Genomic DNA, 16,276 nt, shown 5'->3' with positions numbered 1-16,276 from the left:
TATTTTATCTTTAAATTCAAGCACTTCTCTAGCTCAGTCCAGGCAGATGTGTGTTAGCTTGTCTGCAGAGTTGTTTCCTGGCAATTGCTGCCCATATGATTTGCTGCCCATATGATTTACTGCAGCTGTCTGCCCTTGGCCTGGGTTCCTGCTACCTGGAGAACAACTGCCCCTGGGTCTGGCAGTGCAAGAAAAAGCCCCTGTGAAAACTTCCAGACCTTGGAACCAAGCAGGACTCTGTTTATTTTTGTGTGTCCTAAGAACTAAGTGCTGCAATTGCAGCTTGCCCCAAGAGTCAGCTCATAGAGGCTCCACTGAAAGCCTGCGGAGTTGTCTCCATGGAAAGCTGCCCAAAGGAGCACTGAATCCAAATTTATAATTTGTAGGCTGGAATCAGAGCTAAGTTAAAATTTCAAGTTTCAAAGTTTGTTATTAAAATTTTGTTGTGTTTTCTTTTTTTTTTTTTTTCTCATTTCTTCCAGCCCAAATCCATATTTCGGGTAAAAAATCTTTTTGAAGTAAAAACCAGCCCTCATAAATGAAAATTGTAGATTTCTAATGCACTGTTGACTGAGACAGTGAATTAATGCACTGTTAGGACAGTTTTCCAACAGAAATAAGCAATAATCTGAAAAATCAGCCTGCAAGATTATTCTGTATTTGTGTATAGTTACCTCTCCCTTTCCCTACCATAAAGCCACACAATGATCTTGACTGATTTCCCTGAATACTGTGGAAAGGCTGGAGGCGATATTAATATCCAACCTTTTACTTGAAAACATGGATACAAAGAACATTTTTTCCTGTAAATAGAAAGGTCCTAGAATGGCAATATCAAGAAACACTAGAAGAGATGGTAACCTGAAAATCCTCCCGTAAAATAGTCTGAAATATGGCCAGGAAATAAAATAAGAATTTAAAATAGTGTCATAATTAAGCAACAACAGTCTAAGAAAGAGAACATATAGAAGAAAAGGACCTATTTCACCATTGACAGGTAAATCTCAGGGGGCTGGAAGTCCTTAGAATATATCGCTTTTCAAGTGAAATTACAGAAAATATAGCATCTGTGATTTAGGAAGAACTAATCTAATTAATCAATGGCTAGAAACAGGAGAGAGCTATTTTTGAGTAGCAGCTACTCTGCAGGCTATAGGAGATGAGTTAATGAACTACTTTGTGGGTTTGATATCCAGGGATTATATCAGAAATGAGATCTCAGCACCCAGAAATAGACTGTTCCATTATTGGAGGTTTCAACAGCATTTAATGCCCAATTTCTTCCAGGATTCTGGATTCTTTTGGAAAAGCCTCAAGCTGTACTTTTTCATCTGTACATACAGAAACAGCTTGAAGATGTGCTTGTCAGTTTTCACAACACAGTATTTTACAGAACAGCTGAGCTCTGCAGCTTCAGTTCCTTTAGAGAAAGGACCAAGGAAGAACCTGTGAAAATGGATAAAAATGGACTCCTTGTACATGGCTGTCACACCAGCACTTTTATAAACATCAAAGGGGTCATCAAAAGAACGTGTCCTGGAAGGGCTGCATTGTGTGATGTGTGAACAAGGATACTTCAAATTGCTACAGCACACAAACATCTTCTTTCCTTTCCAAATATCCAAGTGACTTTTCAGCTGTTTTACCAGGGACGTCACAAAATAGAAAACATGGCAGAGCAGGATAACCCCAGTACCATCTCATCAATTCACATGTCAGAGCCAAATTCAGAGCCAAAACCGTTATAGCCTTTTAAAAATAGTAATAAAAAACCCCCAAACCAATCACATTAGTTTCTAAACTAATATATTTATATGAAAAAATATTTTTTAAAACTGAGGATATTTTTTTAAGAACTGAAAAAAATCTCCTCAGGCACATAATTTTTTATGGAACACCTTTTACAGCATTAGTTAAATTCAGGTTTTTCATATTAGCAAGGGTTTACACAACCATTAGCAGCCGCCATATGAAAATAAAACAAGAATGGGACCATTTAAAAATAAAAATTAAAGAAGCCAGAGACAAATTATCAATGTCTTAATTAACATGTTTTGCACATATTTGAAATATTAATAATTAAATTTTAAATTAAGATAAATGATATTTTTATAACATTATTTTAAAAATAAAATAAATTAATTTTAATTAATAATCTTTTCCGATAGTATAACAGACATGAGGGCTCAGATTCCAGAGCTTTTAATCTCCTGTGAAGAAAAAACTGCATTCCTTTAACCATTCTTGATTCTGGCAATAAACACCTCACATTCCCATTTAGCTGAAGTGAGGATATCCTTGCATACAGTAACATACTGCATTATCCATGGATGTATTTTTGGATATGATGTTTATAGAGAGAGAATGAACAGGAAAACAACTTTCTGGAACACTCTAATAAGTACGGCAGAAATGAAAATAAAATGAATAGAGAAAATAATAGAGCCAGCTTCATGGTGCTGCTCTAAGATAAAAAGCAGCCCCAAAAGCAAAGCAACATCATTCAAGATTGTAAAAATGCAGAAAAACTTTTCATTATGAGGCAGTCTCTAAATTCACCTGAGATTAAATAATCACCAATCTTATTTAAAACTAAGGTAACCAGCACTTATTTGGACAGCTGGAACACCACATATTTTCTCTAGGTGGGCACTGAATGTCCTTTTTGCACTTACAGCAGTGGAAAACCAAGGGAGCAGGGGCTGTGCATTTTAGTATCTTAAAATACTAATTCAACACAAGATTTAAAAGCAATGCCAGCATTCCTTTTTCCTACCCATCTCCAAAACATGGAATCTTGATTTTTCTAGGCCTTTCCCATCTCAGTGTCTGAAGAAGGCAGACAGGCAGGAATCCCTCAGGAATTTCAGCAATAACCTTTCCACAGAATGGCTGGTAATGCTAGCACAGGGCATGTGAGATAAATGTCATGGGTCTTCTTAGTTTTGTTGATTTTCTCCTGGTTTAGGACAGCTTTATAATTTAAAAACTCCCATAAAATTATGAAAAGTGGTTTTCAAGCATGAAACCTACTGTTATTCCTGGGACTTTGAATTCATTGTAGTGACCCTGACTCCACTGTAGTGTTTACAGGAGCACAAAAAACAGCTGAAAATGTATCAATCCTTGATTTCTGTAACAACACAGAGGTCACAACTGGTCTGCTTACACCAACTGGAGACAAAAAAACAGAACACCACTTTTTACATACTGTCAAGTACTCGTTTACTTGAAAACTATTTGTTATTTTACAAAATGCATTATCGTATATAATGTAACACTCCTCAGATAGCCTGTACCCAACACAACCTACTGTCACATTTTCTCATCAAAACACAGAAGGGTTGAAATTGTTAAAGTGGCCCCAGCTGATTTATTCAAGCAGGTCCCGATTCTGCTTTAGTTTTTCCCATTCTCGACTCACAAGCATAAAACCACCTAACAAACAATTTTCAAATCATGACTCAGTGCTCCTTTATTCCCAATTTACCGACAGCTTTTCTAGTTTTAAAAATTTTTGCCCAGATATAAACCTGGAACTGATCTCGAGGAATCTGCAGGGGGCAAAGTGGTTGTGAGGTGTGTTTAAACTGCCTCCTCAAGAACCAGGACATCGAATTCTGGGATTTCACACTGCGAAGAACCACAGAATCCCAGAATGGTTTGGGTGGGAAAGGACCTTAAAGCTCATCCAGCTCCATCCCCGCTATAGGCAGGGACACCTCCCCCTAGACCAGGTTGCTCCAAGTAGTGTCCAACCTAGCCTTGACGAAGGCCAAGGTACGTCGAAAACCCGTTAGCCTCAAAATAACAATCCCACCGGCAGCCACTACAACGCACAGAAAAAAACGAGTCCCGGTGGTGGAGAACCCCGCCCTCACGGCCACTCCTCCTCCCCACCTCATGGCGGCCCCGCCTCCACCCCTCATGGCGGCTGCTCCTCCTCTCCTCACGATGGCCCCACCTCACCCATCATAGCAGCTCCTCCCCACCTCAAGACGGCCACCGCGATGCACTGTGGGAGCCGCAGTTCCCGCCCACGCCTCCCGTGATGGGACTACATCTCCCAGAAGGCGCGGCCGCGGCCGCCGCCGGCAGAGCATGCCGGGAGTCGTAGTGCCTGAGCGCAGCACCCCCCCCCCCCCCCCCCCCCCCCCCTTCCGCAGCGCGCACGGAAACCCCGTGCGTGCGGGCGCGGCGCTCTCTTGAGCCGCCGCCGCCATTCTGCGAGCAGCGCGGGCAGCCCGCGCTCCGGCCCCTCCGCTCCGCGCCGCCCCTGTCCGCCTCGGCATGCAGATCTTTGTGAAGACCCTCACAGGGAAAACCATCACCCTCGAGGTAAGCCACCGCGGCCGACGGGCCGCGCCGCCCGTGCCTGCCGGTGCTCCGGAAGGCGGGGATGTGCCGGCAGGCTTCGGGATGCGCCGGGAGAGCCCGGGATGTGTGGGGAAACGCAGCCCTGCGCTGCCTGGGGCGGTTCCGACCACGCGGTGGGGGCCGGAATGGCTGTGGCAGCACCGGGCGTGTGCCGGGAGCACCTCGTGGTTTTTCGGCCTTGCTGGGCTAATTAAAATGTGCAACGCGTTTTGATTCTGTTGTTCTGTTTCATAATAGGTTGAGCCTTCTGATACTATAGAAAATGTAAAAGCGAAGATCCAGGATAAGGAAGGTAAGCTCTAAAGGCACTTATTTACTATTATATATTGATATCAAAATACGTTATATACATTATTCTGTCCTGCACTCTTGTGGATTGATGTGTGTATTACACAGATGTAATTCCCTGCAGCAATCTTGATTTTATTACAGCATGCTGTAGCTCACGTCCCTCATTTATTCCTGATTTATATCACCATTAGGCATCCCTCCGGATCAGCAGCGGCTGATCTTTGCTGGGAAGCAGCTGGAGGATGGACGCACACTGTCTGACTACAACATTCAAAAAGTGAGTAGGAAAGGCAGGACACAGCAATGCAGTACCCAGGAGCTGGCACGGGCACAGCTGACTGACCTTTGCTGCTGAGACTAAGAAATGTTTCTAATAAATTCAACCAAATCAAGGGATTGGAGTAGTGTTGATACTGGGAGCTTGGGAATCCACCTTAACAGCAAATAATCCTTTTAGAGCTTTCCTAAGTGCCCAGAACTTGAGATGTGCTTTCTCTAGGTAGAAGGAAGAGGCCTGTTTAAGTGCTGCAGTTGCCTTGAGAAAACATTTTGAGTCTGTTTCATGTGCTTTACAAACAGGAATCAACCCTTCACCTGGTGCTGAGACTTCGTGGTGGTGCTAAGAAAAGGAAGAAGAAGTCTTACACGACTCCCAAGAAGAACAAGCATAAGAGAAAGAAGGTTAAGCTTGCAGTGCTGAAGTACTACAAGGTAGGTAAAACTCACTCAGGGAGAAACTTGATGGAAACTCAGCTCTCATCAGGGAGGGTATGAAGCCTGTAACTGGCCTGCAGAGATTCTGGTGTATTTAATATTTAATCTGCACAGATTATGGTGTATTTAATATTTAAACTCCTTCTATTTGCACATATCCTACGTGTTAAACAAAAGATGCACAACCTGTTGCAATTGGGCACTTCTGACACGTAACTCAAGAAGTTTGATGTAGTTGCTGTTACAGAAACTATTATGCCAATGGAAAATACTCAAAATTATTATTGTTGCTAAAACGTGGAGAGAGTATGTGAGCCATTGCCTGTTTGTCCTTCCCAGGTGGATGAGAATGGCAAGATCAGCCGCCTGCGCCGGGAATGCCCCTCAGAGGAGTGTGGGGCTGGAGTCTTCATGGCTAGTCACTTCGACAGACACTACTGTGGCAAGTGCTGTCTGACATACTGCTTCAATAAGCCAGAAGACAAGTAAATGTACCAGACAATAAAAATCTGAGCTTCTGTATGGATGAAGGATTTATTTCTGTGGCACTGTGTTTCCTGTCTGATCAGTGAGAAATATTTGTGGACCTTGGGGTGCTGCCAGCCAGCTAAGGTGAAATACTTAAGTGTGAAACTGAAGCAGCAATTGGATTTAAAGAGTACTGGGTACCAGTTGTAAAAGGAAGAAAACCAACACCCAAGCTAACCTTAAAAGTGGTCTCTTTAACATAAGACAGTTCTGATGTGGAAAAATAGCAACTTCAGAGGTCCAGAGTGGGTCAGTGCTAGAGACTAGGGTGACCAGGAGTCCTGGTGACAAAATGCAGCCAACACACTGAAATACAGCACACTGCGAGGGGAGGGAGGAGATGGCTCAGCTGATTTGGAACCAAGAGATTGTCATCAGAAATATTTTACCATGCTGGTTTTACACACTTAAGTACTTGGAGTTACTCAAGTGGTTTATCCCATGTTCCAGTGAGGGCAGCTGGTTGCTTGACATGATAGAAAAGCAGAACATTTTGGATATAAAATGTATCTGAAGTGCTCTGATGAACAGCTCCTGTGTATCTCTGAAAGTTCATTTAATGTTAAGAGTTAAAGGCCAGACAGGATCATAATACACATCCTTTAGTGTTCACATGTTAAAATGTCTAAAATCCTGGGTCCCAGGAAGTTGTCTGTTGAACTTCTTTTTCTTCATAACAGATTATTTCATCTCCAATACTGAACTCCAGATTTTTGTCCAAACTCAATCCACAATCCATTCCCATTTTTATTACCTGGACATCATCTTTATGGTGCTTCAGTGATGATAAACATCCTACAAAGAGAAAATGCATGAGAGAGGCCACCAGTAGCAGAGGATTGGTTTGCCCTTCCTGCAGGATTAATGTTTACTTTGTGGCTCCACAAGGAAAGCAGGAAAATGTAGGAATGGGAGGTGCTTGTGGTTAACAGAAGTCAGACACCAGCTCCTTTTGGCAGGTAGATCCTGTGATGCTTCTACTTGCCTACCAGAGTGGGTGGTTGGAAAAAAGGTCTGGGAACAATACACTGGCATTTGGTGGCGTTCCTCTCTGTCCTGGACAGAATTCAGGATTTCTATAGGATCCTTTGCACTGACTTCCCAGGGAATTAGCAATATCTAAAAATACTGAGCACAAATTCACATTTTGTGGCAATTCCACTCACCTTTCCAAATAACATCCCTGTTACGGATTAGCTTAAACTTCATTTTTCTGTCCAGCAGCCCCTTGTGCACTCTGCATCCAGCCACTGGAATTTTGGTTTTTCCTACTGTGACACAGAAGGTGTCAAGAACAGAAGCTTCCCCTAAAATAAAAAAGTAAAGTTGAAGTCCACAGGAATAACAAACTGGCACGAGGTAGAAGCAGGCTGCACTTTTCTACTTTAAGATAAAAAAGCAGTTACAAAAGAGTATAGAATTTGCCACATTTTGAGGCAAAAATTTATCAATGAAAACTCACCTATTGTAGTCTCCACCACAGTTGGGGGCAGCCTGCTGTTCAGCTCATCCTTCAAGTCTTCTATAAGTTTGTAGATAATGTTGTGAAGTTTAATTTTTATTCCCTTTTTATCAGCCAGCTTTTTGATACTTTCATTGGCTTTCACACTGAATCCAAATATTACACCTGATAAATGAAACAACTGTCGAGTGATGACTACAAGGAATGAGTCTTTGAACAGATGAACTGAAATTCTGCAGCACAGGGTACATTTTATTCCTGCTTCTCTTTTAAGGGGGACCATTTGCCTCTTGCACTATGGCTCATGGACTGCTACAAACCTATCAAAATAAATGACCCAAAAAAGCCCACAGAAGGTCCCTGATGACAGAGCTGGAGGTATCAAATCAGAAAATAACATACACAGCTCACGCAAAGGACACAGATCTCTCTTTCTGGGCTGGAAAACCAACTCGGTTTTCCAAATAAAGCTGGAAGTGAATTCTAGATGATTCTTGCCCACCTGTGGGCTATGGCAGGTGCAGTGACCTCACTCCCTGCAGCAAGTAAGAATTATGGGGTATGAACAGCAACTGATTCAGTCCTAGATCCAGTTGCCTCCCTCAGCAAAGAGAAAATTATTTTCTAACCTGCTTTTCTAGCTTTGCCCTGTGTGAGCATCATAAAGCAGCTTGAGTGAAGAGCCAGAGCTCAACCTTAACAATTTAATTTCTGGCAAGAGCTTTTCCAGAGTCCTTCCATTTCCATGAGACTTTGAGCCTCCCCCTCTGCACCAGTCAGATGTTCAAGGAAACATTTTCAAGATTAACAAAAATTTACCTTATTGATGCTGCTAATTATTATTGAGAAAACAAAACCTGACTGAGGCCTATCCATTTCAGTAAGTCAGTAACTTCAAAACTGTAAAATTATTTTGAAACACGCACCATTAAATGCTTCAGCAAGGCTGATATCGTTTTCACTGATATCTCCCATTCCAAAGTAGAGAATATCTAGTTTGCATTCATCCTCACAATCATAGCTGTCCAGAATGTTCAGAATAGCTTCAACAGATCCATCCACATCACCTGCACAGATAAATGGAAGTACTGCTGGCTTTGTGTAAGTCAAAGACACAGAAATACAACTAATGTCAACTCCACACTGTGCAACAGAAAGTCTTCTGACATCTGTCACTATATTTTGAGTAATATGTTAAAACCCATCCAGAAAGTCTGTTAATTCAAAAAATAAACTGGATAAATACAGAAGGGCCAGAGGCTCTACATCTGCCATCACTGTCTGGTCAAGTTTGCAGGTCTTCAACTACAGTCACTGTTTGAGTATCACTAAATGAGGTTAAACCAAGTTCCTCCTATCCTACTTTAGTACAGAATTGTTATTCTCCTCTATTTTGCTGCTTCCAAATGCTTATAGTTTGGTGGGGGTTTTTTTTTTGTTTTTTTTTTTTTTTTTTGTTTTTTTTTTTTTTTTTTTTGTGGTTTTTTTTTTTGTTTTGTTTTGTTTTGGTTTTTTTGTGGTTTTTTTTTTTGGGTTTTTTTGTATTTTGGGTGGTTTTTTTTTTTACATATATAGGGTTTTATATATATATATATTTTTTTTTTAATATAGGGGTTTATATGTATGGGTTTTCCTCAGGAGTTCCTAGGTAAGTGCATTGAGCACATTAAGTTTTCCTGCTGCTCTGGCCCTGCTGGCAGCGCATCTTCCTGACCAGTGGATGTTTTCTGATACCCCTGCTCTTATGAGAGAAGTTCAATAACCAGTTTTAAACTGATCAAACTTTTGGTAACAGAAACTGTGTTTAGTTTAGAGCTCTGTTTCATGCTGAGCATTTGAGAAGCACAGAACCAAAGGAGCAGCACACAGACAGGGACAGCACCTTTAACTATTAATGAGAGCGTATTTTCATCCATCTCTGTTCTCTCCTTAGGCCTTGAGAACATCAGATGCTTATTGGCCTTGTACAGCACTGCCTTCCTCTGTCTCCAGGTCAGGTGGGCCAGCTTCTGCTGCTGCATCTCATATTCCAACCTGTGCTCCTTTTGCTTTGCTTCAATAACTTCCAGGTCCTTCTTCATCTTCTCCTGTTGTTCAACATAGGTCCTCCAAGCCACAACTTCCTGTGCCCTTTGCTGGGCAGGAAGACAGAAACATTACCTTTAAAGCACTGCATCAGAACACTGCAATTTCATCCTTTCGCATCCTCTCTACAGGCTCACTCATTTTCCTCCACTTTTAACTACAGGTTTTGCTGCACAGATGGCAGAGAATGAGACAAGAGCTCTTCCTCCCTGAGCTACCACATGATTCAAGGCCTATTTTTACAGTATCTCTGCATTGCAGAAGAGAATTACTGTTCATTCTTTCATGTGTTTTTTTTCCAGCTCTCACAACCCCTATGTCAAGCTGTATTTTATGCATTTTCTTTTTGTCAGACAAGAGTTATGTCTTTCTCAAATTAAAACACTGATCTCCTTAAGTACTCGATTGTTCCAGTGGAGATGAGGACAGTCCAGCAGGGGAAAGGTGAGAAAGAAAGAGGCAAAATGCAAACCCTCATTCCTCTTCCAGAGCATCTAGCTCAGGTCCCTTAATCCCCATGCTCAACCTTTCATGGGATTCATGACTAAAAGCTCTCACTTATTTTGTTATTCAGCTCCTTCCCATCCTTGCAGCAGTGTGAGCTTTTCACTGAAGACTTCTTTCTGTACCTCAGACTCTACTTCAAGGATTTCATCTCCTGCTGAAGGGCATTCCTTCCAGCCCATGATTTCCACAGGGATGCCTGGTGAGGCTGCATCCACAGCTTTGCCGTTCTCATTGAACAGGAAACGCACTTTTGCCCAGGTCTTCCCTGCAACCAGAACACAGCCTTTCCTCAGAGTTCCTCTCTGGATGATGGCTGTGGTGAGTGGACTAGTGAAGAGCAGAGGAGAAAAGTAACAGACAACATTAAAGTGATGTTTCTCCCTGTCTTCACGGCCAGTGTAGGCACAACACAACCAACACTGTGATGGATTTGTGATCCATCACAGGCAGAATGTTCCTGTGATGACTTACTAGAGCACTCACCAAATGTTTCAGTGAGTTAAAATGCCCCAAAATCTGTACTTTACTCTTAATTTCTGCAGATCAATCCGAAGTCTGACATTTGTGAACCCAGCAACAGGATGCTTTCACACATTAAGTGAAACCCCACCAAAAATACTCCAACCCCAAACAACAAATCCTAACAACCTTGTAGAATTCAGTTCATTTTTAAAGAGGGCAGAACACACCTTGTTCACTTGCAAATGGACTAAGATACATAAGGGTAGAATGTCGTGTTACACAAAACTAGTCATAAATTTTGTATGTATTGACTGTTAACTTCATCATTCCTACTTTTTAAAAGACATTTAAAAAAACACTTAAGTTTTACCATTTTAAACTATTTCCTATTATAGGATTTTTATTTCAGGGATATGATGAATTTTGCCCTATCAGTTTATAACCTCTTGTGTTGTAGAGTAGTATTTCAAGGTTTTGGCTAGGAACACTGCAAAGGAAGTGTTCTGGCTTTACTTCCTGAGGCACAAGTCCCCTGCCCAGTGTGTCTGTGTTGTTACGAAGTGCTTCACTGAAGCTGCAGAGATGGCACTTGACTCACCCTTTCCCTTTGTCTTTCCGAGACTCAATGATCGTCCCCTCCACCAGCCCCGTGGCATCTGCCTTCAGTTCCAACATCTCTGCCAGAGCAACAGTGGCCTCTGCCAAAACCATCAGGTTTTCCCCCTGCATAAAACCACACAAAACCACACAGAATAAAGGAAGTGCCCAAGCAAAGTGAGATCAGAAGTTCAACACTTAGTGCCAAATTCCACCGTTGAAATGTGATGACATTCAACATCAGGCAAGACTTCTGGACATCAGACACAAAACTGCTGGACTGAATTACCAGTAGAAAAATGAGATATTATTGCTTGCTGGAAGTCTGAGCCTCATAATACATTTTAATGTGTTTCAAATAATTCTGGCAAGGTCCAGTAGCACTGAGCTCATGGCAAGATACCAAATACCAGGAAGAGAAGCATTTTATTTTCCAGCTGCCAAATAAAAATGCATTTCTCTGCACATATTAGACACCCAAGAATACCATAATTTTTTCTACCACAATCTTACCTTAAGTGCAGAAATATTTACAGCCTGAACATCACCTCCAAACTCTTCACAGACCACATTGTGAGCCAGCAATTCCTTCTTTACTCTTTCAGGATCAGCTTCAGGTTTGTCACATTTATTAATGGCCAGGATAAGAGGAACTAAAAATAGAACACATAAACTCAGCACCAACCTGACCAAAACCTACTGCTACTACCACAGCTGCTAAAAAAGGTTAGAGCTAGTTATGGCACTTAGAACAGATTATCTCACTTGGTGCCTCTTCCCTGAGCAGCCACTGAGATCTGAGCTACCAGGAGGAAGCTGGAGGAGTTACCCATGTAGAGAAGGTAAAAAAACCCGAAACAATAAACCCCTGTCTTGCTAAATATTCGTATTTTAGGATCTTTTTGTATTACTGCAACATTCAGTACATTTTCAAGCATCGCAAGGGATGATGAATGGGACTAGGACAGTTCCCAAGTTCTGTGGATTTCAGTCCAAGGAGGCTTTTTTGAGGGGTAGAAGCATGGTTCCCAAAGCACCCCCACTCTGTACCTCCTGAATTTTTGGCATGCTGGATGGACTCTATGGTTTGCTGCATCACTCCATCCTCTGCTGCTACCACCAGAATGACAATGTCAGTGACGTTGGTGCCTCTCGCCCGCATGGCTGAAAAGGCTGCGTGGCCAGGAGTGTCAAGGAAGGTTATCTTCTCCCCAGAAGGCATGTGCACTGTAAGCAAATGGTACAGCTTAACATCAGCATTTTACCCAGCTTTATTTGACATATTGTAGATCAAGCATCACTCCTTTGAGGGCATTTTAATAATAATAACATGTATTAGGTAGTCAGGTAATTGTTGGCATGAAGGTCAAAGGTGCTGTTAAAACCTCAGGAACAAGAAAGTGTCCTGGGATCTTCCATAACTCAAAATAGTCTAATACCAACTTGCGCAGACAATTCATTTCAAAGTTCTAGGTACATAGTTATGATAGGTATCAGCAACAGACATTTTATGTTATGGTTTCCTTTCTCACCATTTATGTGGCAACTTTTTTTCCCCAATGAACTGGCAGCAAGTCAGCCTGCTGTGTGAGATGGAGAGGAAATTGTGTTACACCTGAGCACATGGACTTGGATCATACCAATAAAAGCTCCAATGTGTTGTGTGATGCCTCCTGCTTCCATCGATGCCACTTGGGTTTTCCGCAGGCTGTCCAGTAAGGTTGTTTTCCCGTGATCCACGTGTCCCAGGATGGTGACAACTGGGGGCCGTGGGGTCAGTACTGCTGGGTCTGCAGGAGGTCTGTAATTGCAGCAAAAATAGGAGCTGTAAATGCCAAAAAAAATTCACTGGGCCATGCCCACCACAGCACTCGATGCCACATGGTCGAGGCTGCCTCCTCCCCAAACACCTGAACAAAGGAATAAAAAGAGCCAAAAAGAACAGTTCACAACTTGCCTCTTCACAGCATCTGTGTTTTTTCTTTCCTTTTCCTCTTTCAGTTTTGCCGATTTATACTTCATTCCTGATTTTTGCACAATCATCTTGATGTGGTCTTCACGTAAGATGGAATCTGGTTCTACTGAATCAAGGTTAATGTCTGTATACAGCAGCACTTCATAAATATGATCTGCAGCAAACATAAACACATCTAACAATTACATCCACAAAAACACGTGGGATAAAAAAACCCAACCCACTTCATCAGACTTTTTCATTACTTTCTTTGTGCTAATAAGTATTATTCACCAAGCAGTTTTCCGTCAGTTAGATTTATCTAGAAGTTGCCATTAATCTACATACTTGCAGAGAAGAACTTTTTGCAGATTTACTAAAAATTACTACTCTGTTAGCTGCTAGAATCTTATTTTCCACTCAGATATTCATAGCTTACTTTTCCACTAACTCCAAAAGAGAAAACAACTGAAACTCATGTAAAGCAAACAGCAAAGGAGTGATTTAAGGAGGAAGGAAATTTAATAAATCTAATCATATGCTCTTTTCTTTGGTTTTAGAGACACAGAACATATTACAGTAGTCAAGAATTGTTACAAGGAGCAATTCCAGAGAAGTCTTGCCACTCCCAGTTAATCAAAGGACTGTTCTAATGAAACACAAATTGCTCCTGAACGCAACATTCCTATTCCTACTCTGGATTTTAGACCGAAGCTCTTTAGTCACGAGTTCTTAACTCATGGAGGTCCAGTTCTGACAGAGCAGGGTGCAGTGTTTTCCTCTGGAATAACTTAGCCCCTGGGAACCACAGCCACAAGGAGCAGCCTGCATGGATCTGAGGCCTTTCTGCTGGACAGGGCAGACAGACATGGCTTCTTCACACTTAAAAGTTTGGCCTGGTAATTTGGATGGCCCAGCTTCTTTTCTCTTTAGTCTGCACTGTGTCTCCCAATATTTCCTTTGGGATGGGTCCACAATCACTAACTAAGGCCACTGAAGGCATCATTTCCTTTCCACTGATGGAAGGGGTGCAACAAATGTTGCTGTTTCAGATCCCAAAGCAGGCTCCCACCTATGTCTTTGCCCATAGCTTGTGCCAGTTCCTCCACAGTCATCTTCTGCCGTATCTCCACTTCACCTTTCATCAGGGGAATCTTCTTTTTCTTCTTTTTTGTCTCCTACGTGGAATTAGACACATACACAGGAATATAAACTAAGAAATAACAAAAACAATATTAAAAAGACAAAAAACACATCTTCTTTACTATAATACCAATTAATTACAATTCATGAACGAGTTAACACATTATAATGAACATTTCAAATGTATAGCACACTACCCTTAATCTTTTTGCATTTTTAATTTTTCAGAACAAGGACAAAAACCAATAAAACCATTTCCATTTTTTGTTTGTAGTAATTTTCTCCAGTGTCAGCAAAAAATCATGATACTACTGGTCTAAGTCAGTATTTAAGAGGGAATAGCAAAAAAAAATTATACATTAAGTACATTCTGTCTTACAGGTTTATAACAATTTCTCTATACTCAAGAATAAAGCGCTTTTTTCCTTTTTTAATTAAATTGTTCAAACTGAGCTCTTGTACTTCCCACACAAACCCAGGGATTACTGGATGTCCTTAATTACCTCCTTTGTGGCTAGATGTCTGCACTGTGATAAGGCACCACTGATTAATCTGTGTTTTGGCCAGAGATGTGGATGCAGAAGGAGGGACCCCACAGGATGTGCAGACAACTCCACAGGCTTCCATCGTGCTCCACAAACTTTCCTGGAGGACAGGGCACGCAGCTGCCGGCAGGTACCACGGAGCTGCACCAGATTTTCAAACCTCAGCAGCAACCCTTGGTTCATTTCCCCACTGCAAACACAAAGCACACACTGAGATCAGCCTCGAGGCTCAAAGATCCTCCTTCTCAGGACAAAATGTACAGGCATACAAGGCACAAATGTTATGTTTCCAAACAGGCTTTTTAATGCTGACAAAATGAAACTGTTTAGGATCTGTTCCAGTTTTTCCATTTCCTTCTGCGCTTCACCTTTCTCCACTATTCCACTGCAGACACATGGGTCTAACAAGAGCTTGCAGATCTTTCATCTTTCTCCACTGATCTCTGATATAAACCATTAATTCCCCCACTGCAGGTTCCTTGACATCTCCTACAAAAACCCCACATTTGCACTCCTCATGCTATACTGACAGAATTACCCAAGTGTCAACCACCTCTCTAAGCCAGCAGAACACACCTGCAAAATGCCCTCTACCTGAGCATTTCAAGAAAAAAGCACCACTGAAAGACCGCAGCACAGCAGTGACACCAGTGCTGATGTGTGGTCAGAGACCTCCTGTGAGGCTAAGCCCTGGCTCAGCAATTAGGCTTCTGTCAGATCATCCCACATCTTGTTTTAACCATCTTAACTTTGGTTTGAGTTGTTTTGCCAATTATCCCGTACAACACCCTGAGCTTCTCCTTTTGCTCAGAGCTGCCTATTCTGCACTGGCACAGGGTCCCCAGAGCAGCTGTGGCTGCCACTCCCCTGGAAGTGTCCAAGGCCAGGCTGGACAGGGCTCCTAGGATAGTGGAAGGTGTCCCTGCCCATGGCAGGGGGTGAAGCAGGATGGTCTTTAAGTTCCCTTCTAACCCAAACCATTCTGTGATTCTGTCCTGCTCAGGGATGGACTTTCTGTTCCTTCCATGTCCCCACTCACAGGTGTCCTTGTGTCACTCTCCCTGCAGCTCCAAAGGCAGGGAACGCTCTCGGTTCCTCCCAGAATGGCTGCGGGCCCTTTAAACCCCCACCCTGCACCCGGACACCTGCAAGAAGCGAGTACATGACAAAGTAACCAACCAAACCCAGCTATTTTGGTGGGGTTTTTAACTCTAAAGACAACCTTAAAGGGGCTGAATCGGTAAAACCGAGGGAGCCGCGGAGTTGCCACAAGACGCTGCACACAAACAACAGAAGGTCAGGCCAGGTCTGACTGCGGAAAACCCTCCCCGGTCCCGGGGCGGAGGAGCGACACTCCCGCTCCTGCTGCTGTCCTGCCCATCGTTCTGTCTGATTAATACCTGTCAGCTGCAGCCCACCCTCCCTGTGGGGGCAGCGCCTTTCTCCGAGCCCCCGAGTGCCGGCCTTGACAACCCGAGGAATGAAGGAAGGAATGAGGTTGGAAAAGAGGGAAGGGAACGGAAGGGAAAGGGCTCCGCGTCCCCTCGGTGCCTCACGCCCGGCGCGCCTCTCTCTGCGCACGCGCCGCGAGGGGGTGTGAGGGAACCGCGC

At 42.7% G+C, this 16,276-nt stretch overlaps 2 protein-coding genes and 1 long non-coding RNA gene across 5 annotated transcripts; 1 reads left to right on the top strand and 2 right to left on the bottom strand.

The window, feature by feature from the left end:
* Window positions 1-1,284: 1,284 nt before the first annotated feature.
* LOC128786106 (uncharacterized) lies at window positions 1,285-4,013 on the bottom strand. Its single transcript, XR_008430176.1, has 3 exons — window positions 3,970-4,013; window positions 3,034-3,174; window positions 1,285-1,446 (listed from the first exon to the last, which is right to left on the bottom strand). It is a non-coding gene; the product is annotated as an uncharacterized LOC128786106 (long non-coding RNA).
* Window positions 4,014-4,180: 167 nt separating this feature from the next.
* On the top strand, window positions 4,181-5,919 carry RPS27A (ribosomal protein S27a). Its single transcript, XM_053938530.1, has 5 exons — window positions 4,181-4,338; window positions 4,615-4,669; window positions 4,860-4,945; window positions 5,248-5,379; window positions 5,722-5,919. Exons 1-5 carry the CDS (start codon window positions 4,291-4,293, stop codon window positions 5,869-5,871), a joined length of 471 nt encoding a protein of 156 aa, XP_053794505.1. The 5' UTR covers window positions 4,181-4,290; the 3' UTR covers window positions 5,872-5,919.
* A 530-nt stretch (window positions 5,920-6,449) lies between these two features.
* Window positions 6,450-16,221, bottom strand: MTIF2 (mitochondrial translational initiation factor 2). 3 transcript variants are annotated; one of them, XM_053938527.1, is made up of 14 exons: window positions 16,066-16,221; window positions 14,624-14,855; window positions 14,050-14,155; window positions 12,981-13,152; window positions 12,664-12,824; window positions 12,074-12,250; window positions 11,537-11,676; window positions 11,025-11,149; window positions 10,087-10,291; window positions 9,255-9,507; window positions 8,299-8,439; window positions 7,373-7,537; window positions 7,077-7,217; window positions 6,450-6,705 (listed from the first exon to the last, which is right to left on the bottom strand). In XM_053938527.1, the coding sequence occupies exons 2-14, from the start codon at window positions 14,846-14,848 to the stop codon at window positions 6,536-6,538; spliced, it is 2,181 nt and encodes a 726-aa protein (XP_053794502.1). In that variant the 5' UTR covers window positions 14,849-14,855; window positions 16,066-16,221; the 3' UTR covers window positions 6,450-6,535. The 3 variants fall into 3 exon arrangements, with proteins under 3 accessions (XP_053794502.1, XP_053794503.1, XP_053794504.1); XM_053938528.1 differs by having other exon boundaries at window positions 7,373-7,432; XM_053938529.1 differs by lacking the exon at window positions 16,066-16,221 and adding an exon at window positions 15,888-16,047.
* Between the last annotated feature and the right edge of the window lie 55 nt (window positions 16,222-16,276).

The sequence above is a fragment of the Vidua chalybeata genome, chromosome 3 (assembly GCF_026979565.1).
Source record: "Vidua chalybeata isolate OUT-0048 chromosome 3, bVidCha1 merged haplotype, whole genome shotgun sequence".
NCBI lineage: Eukaryota > Metazoa > Chordata > Aves > Passeriformes > Viduidae > Vidua > Vidua chalybeata.
The sequence above is the reverse complement of the archived record's forward strand: the minus strand, read 5'-3'. Positions and strand labels throughout refer to the sequence as shown.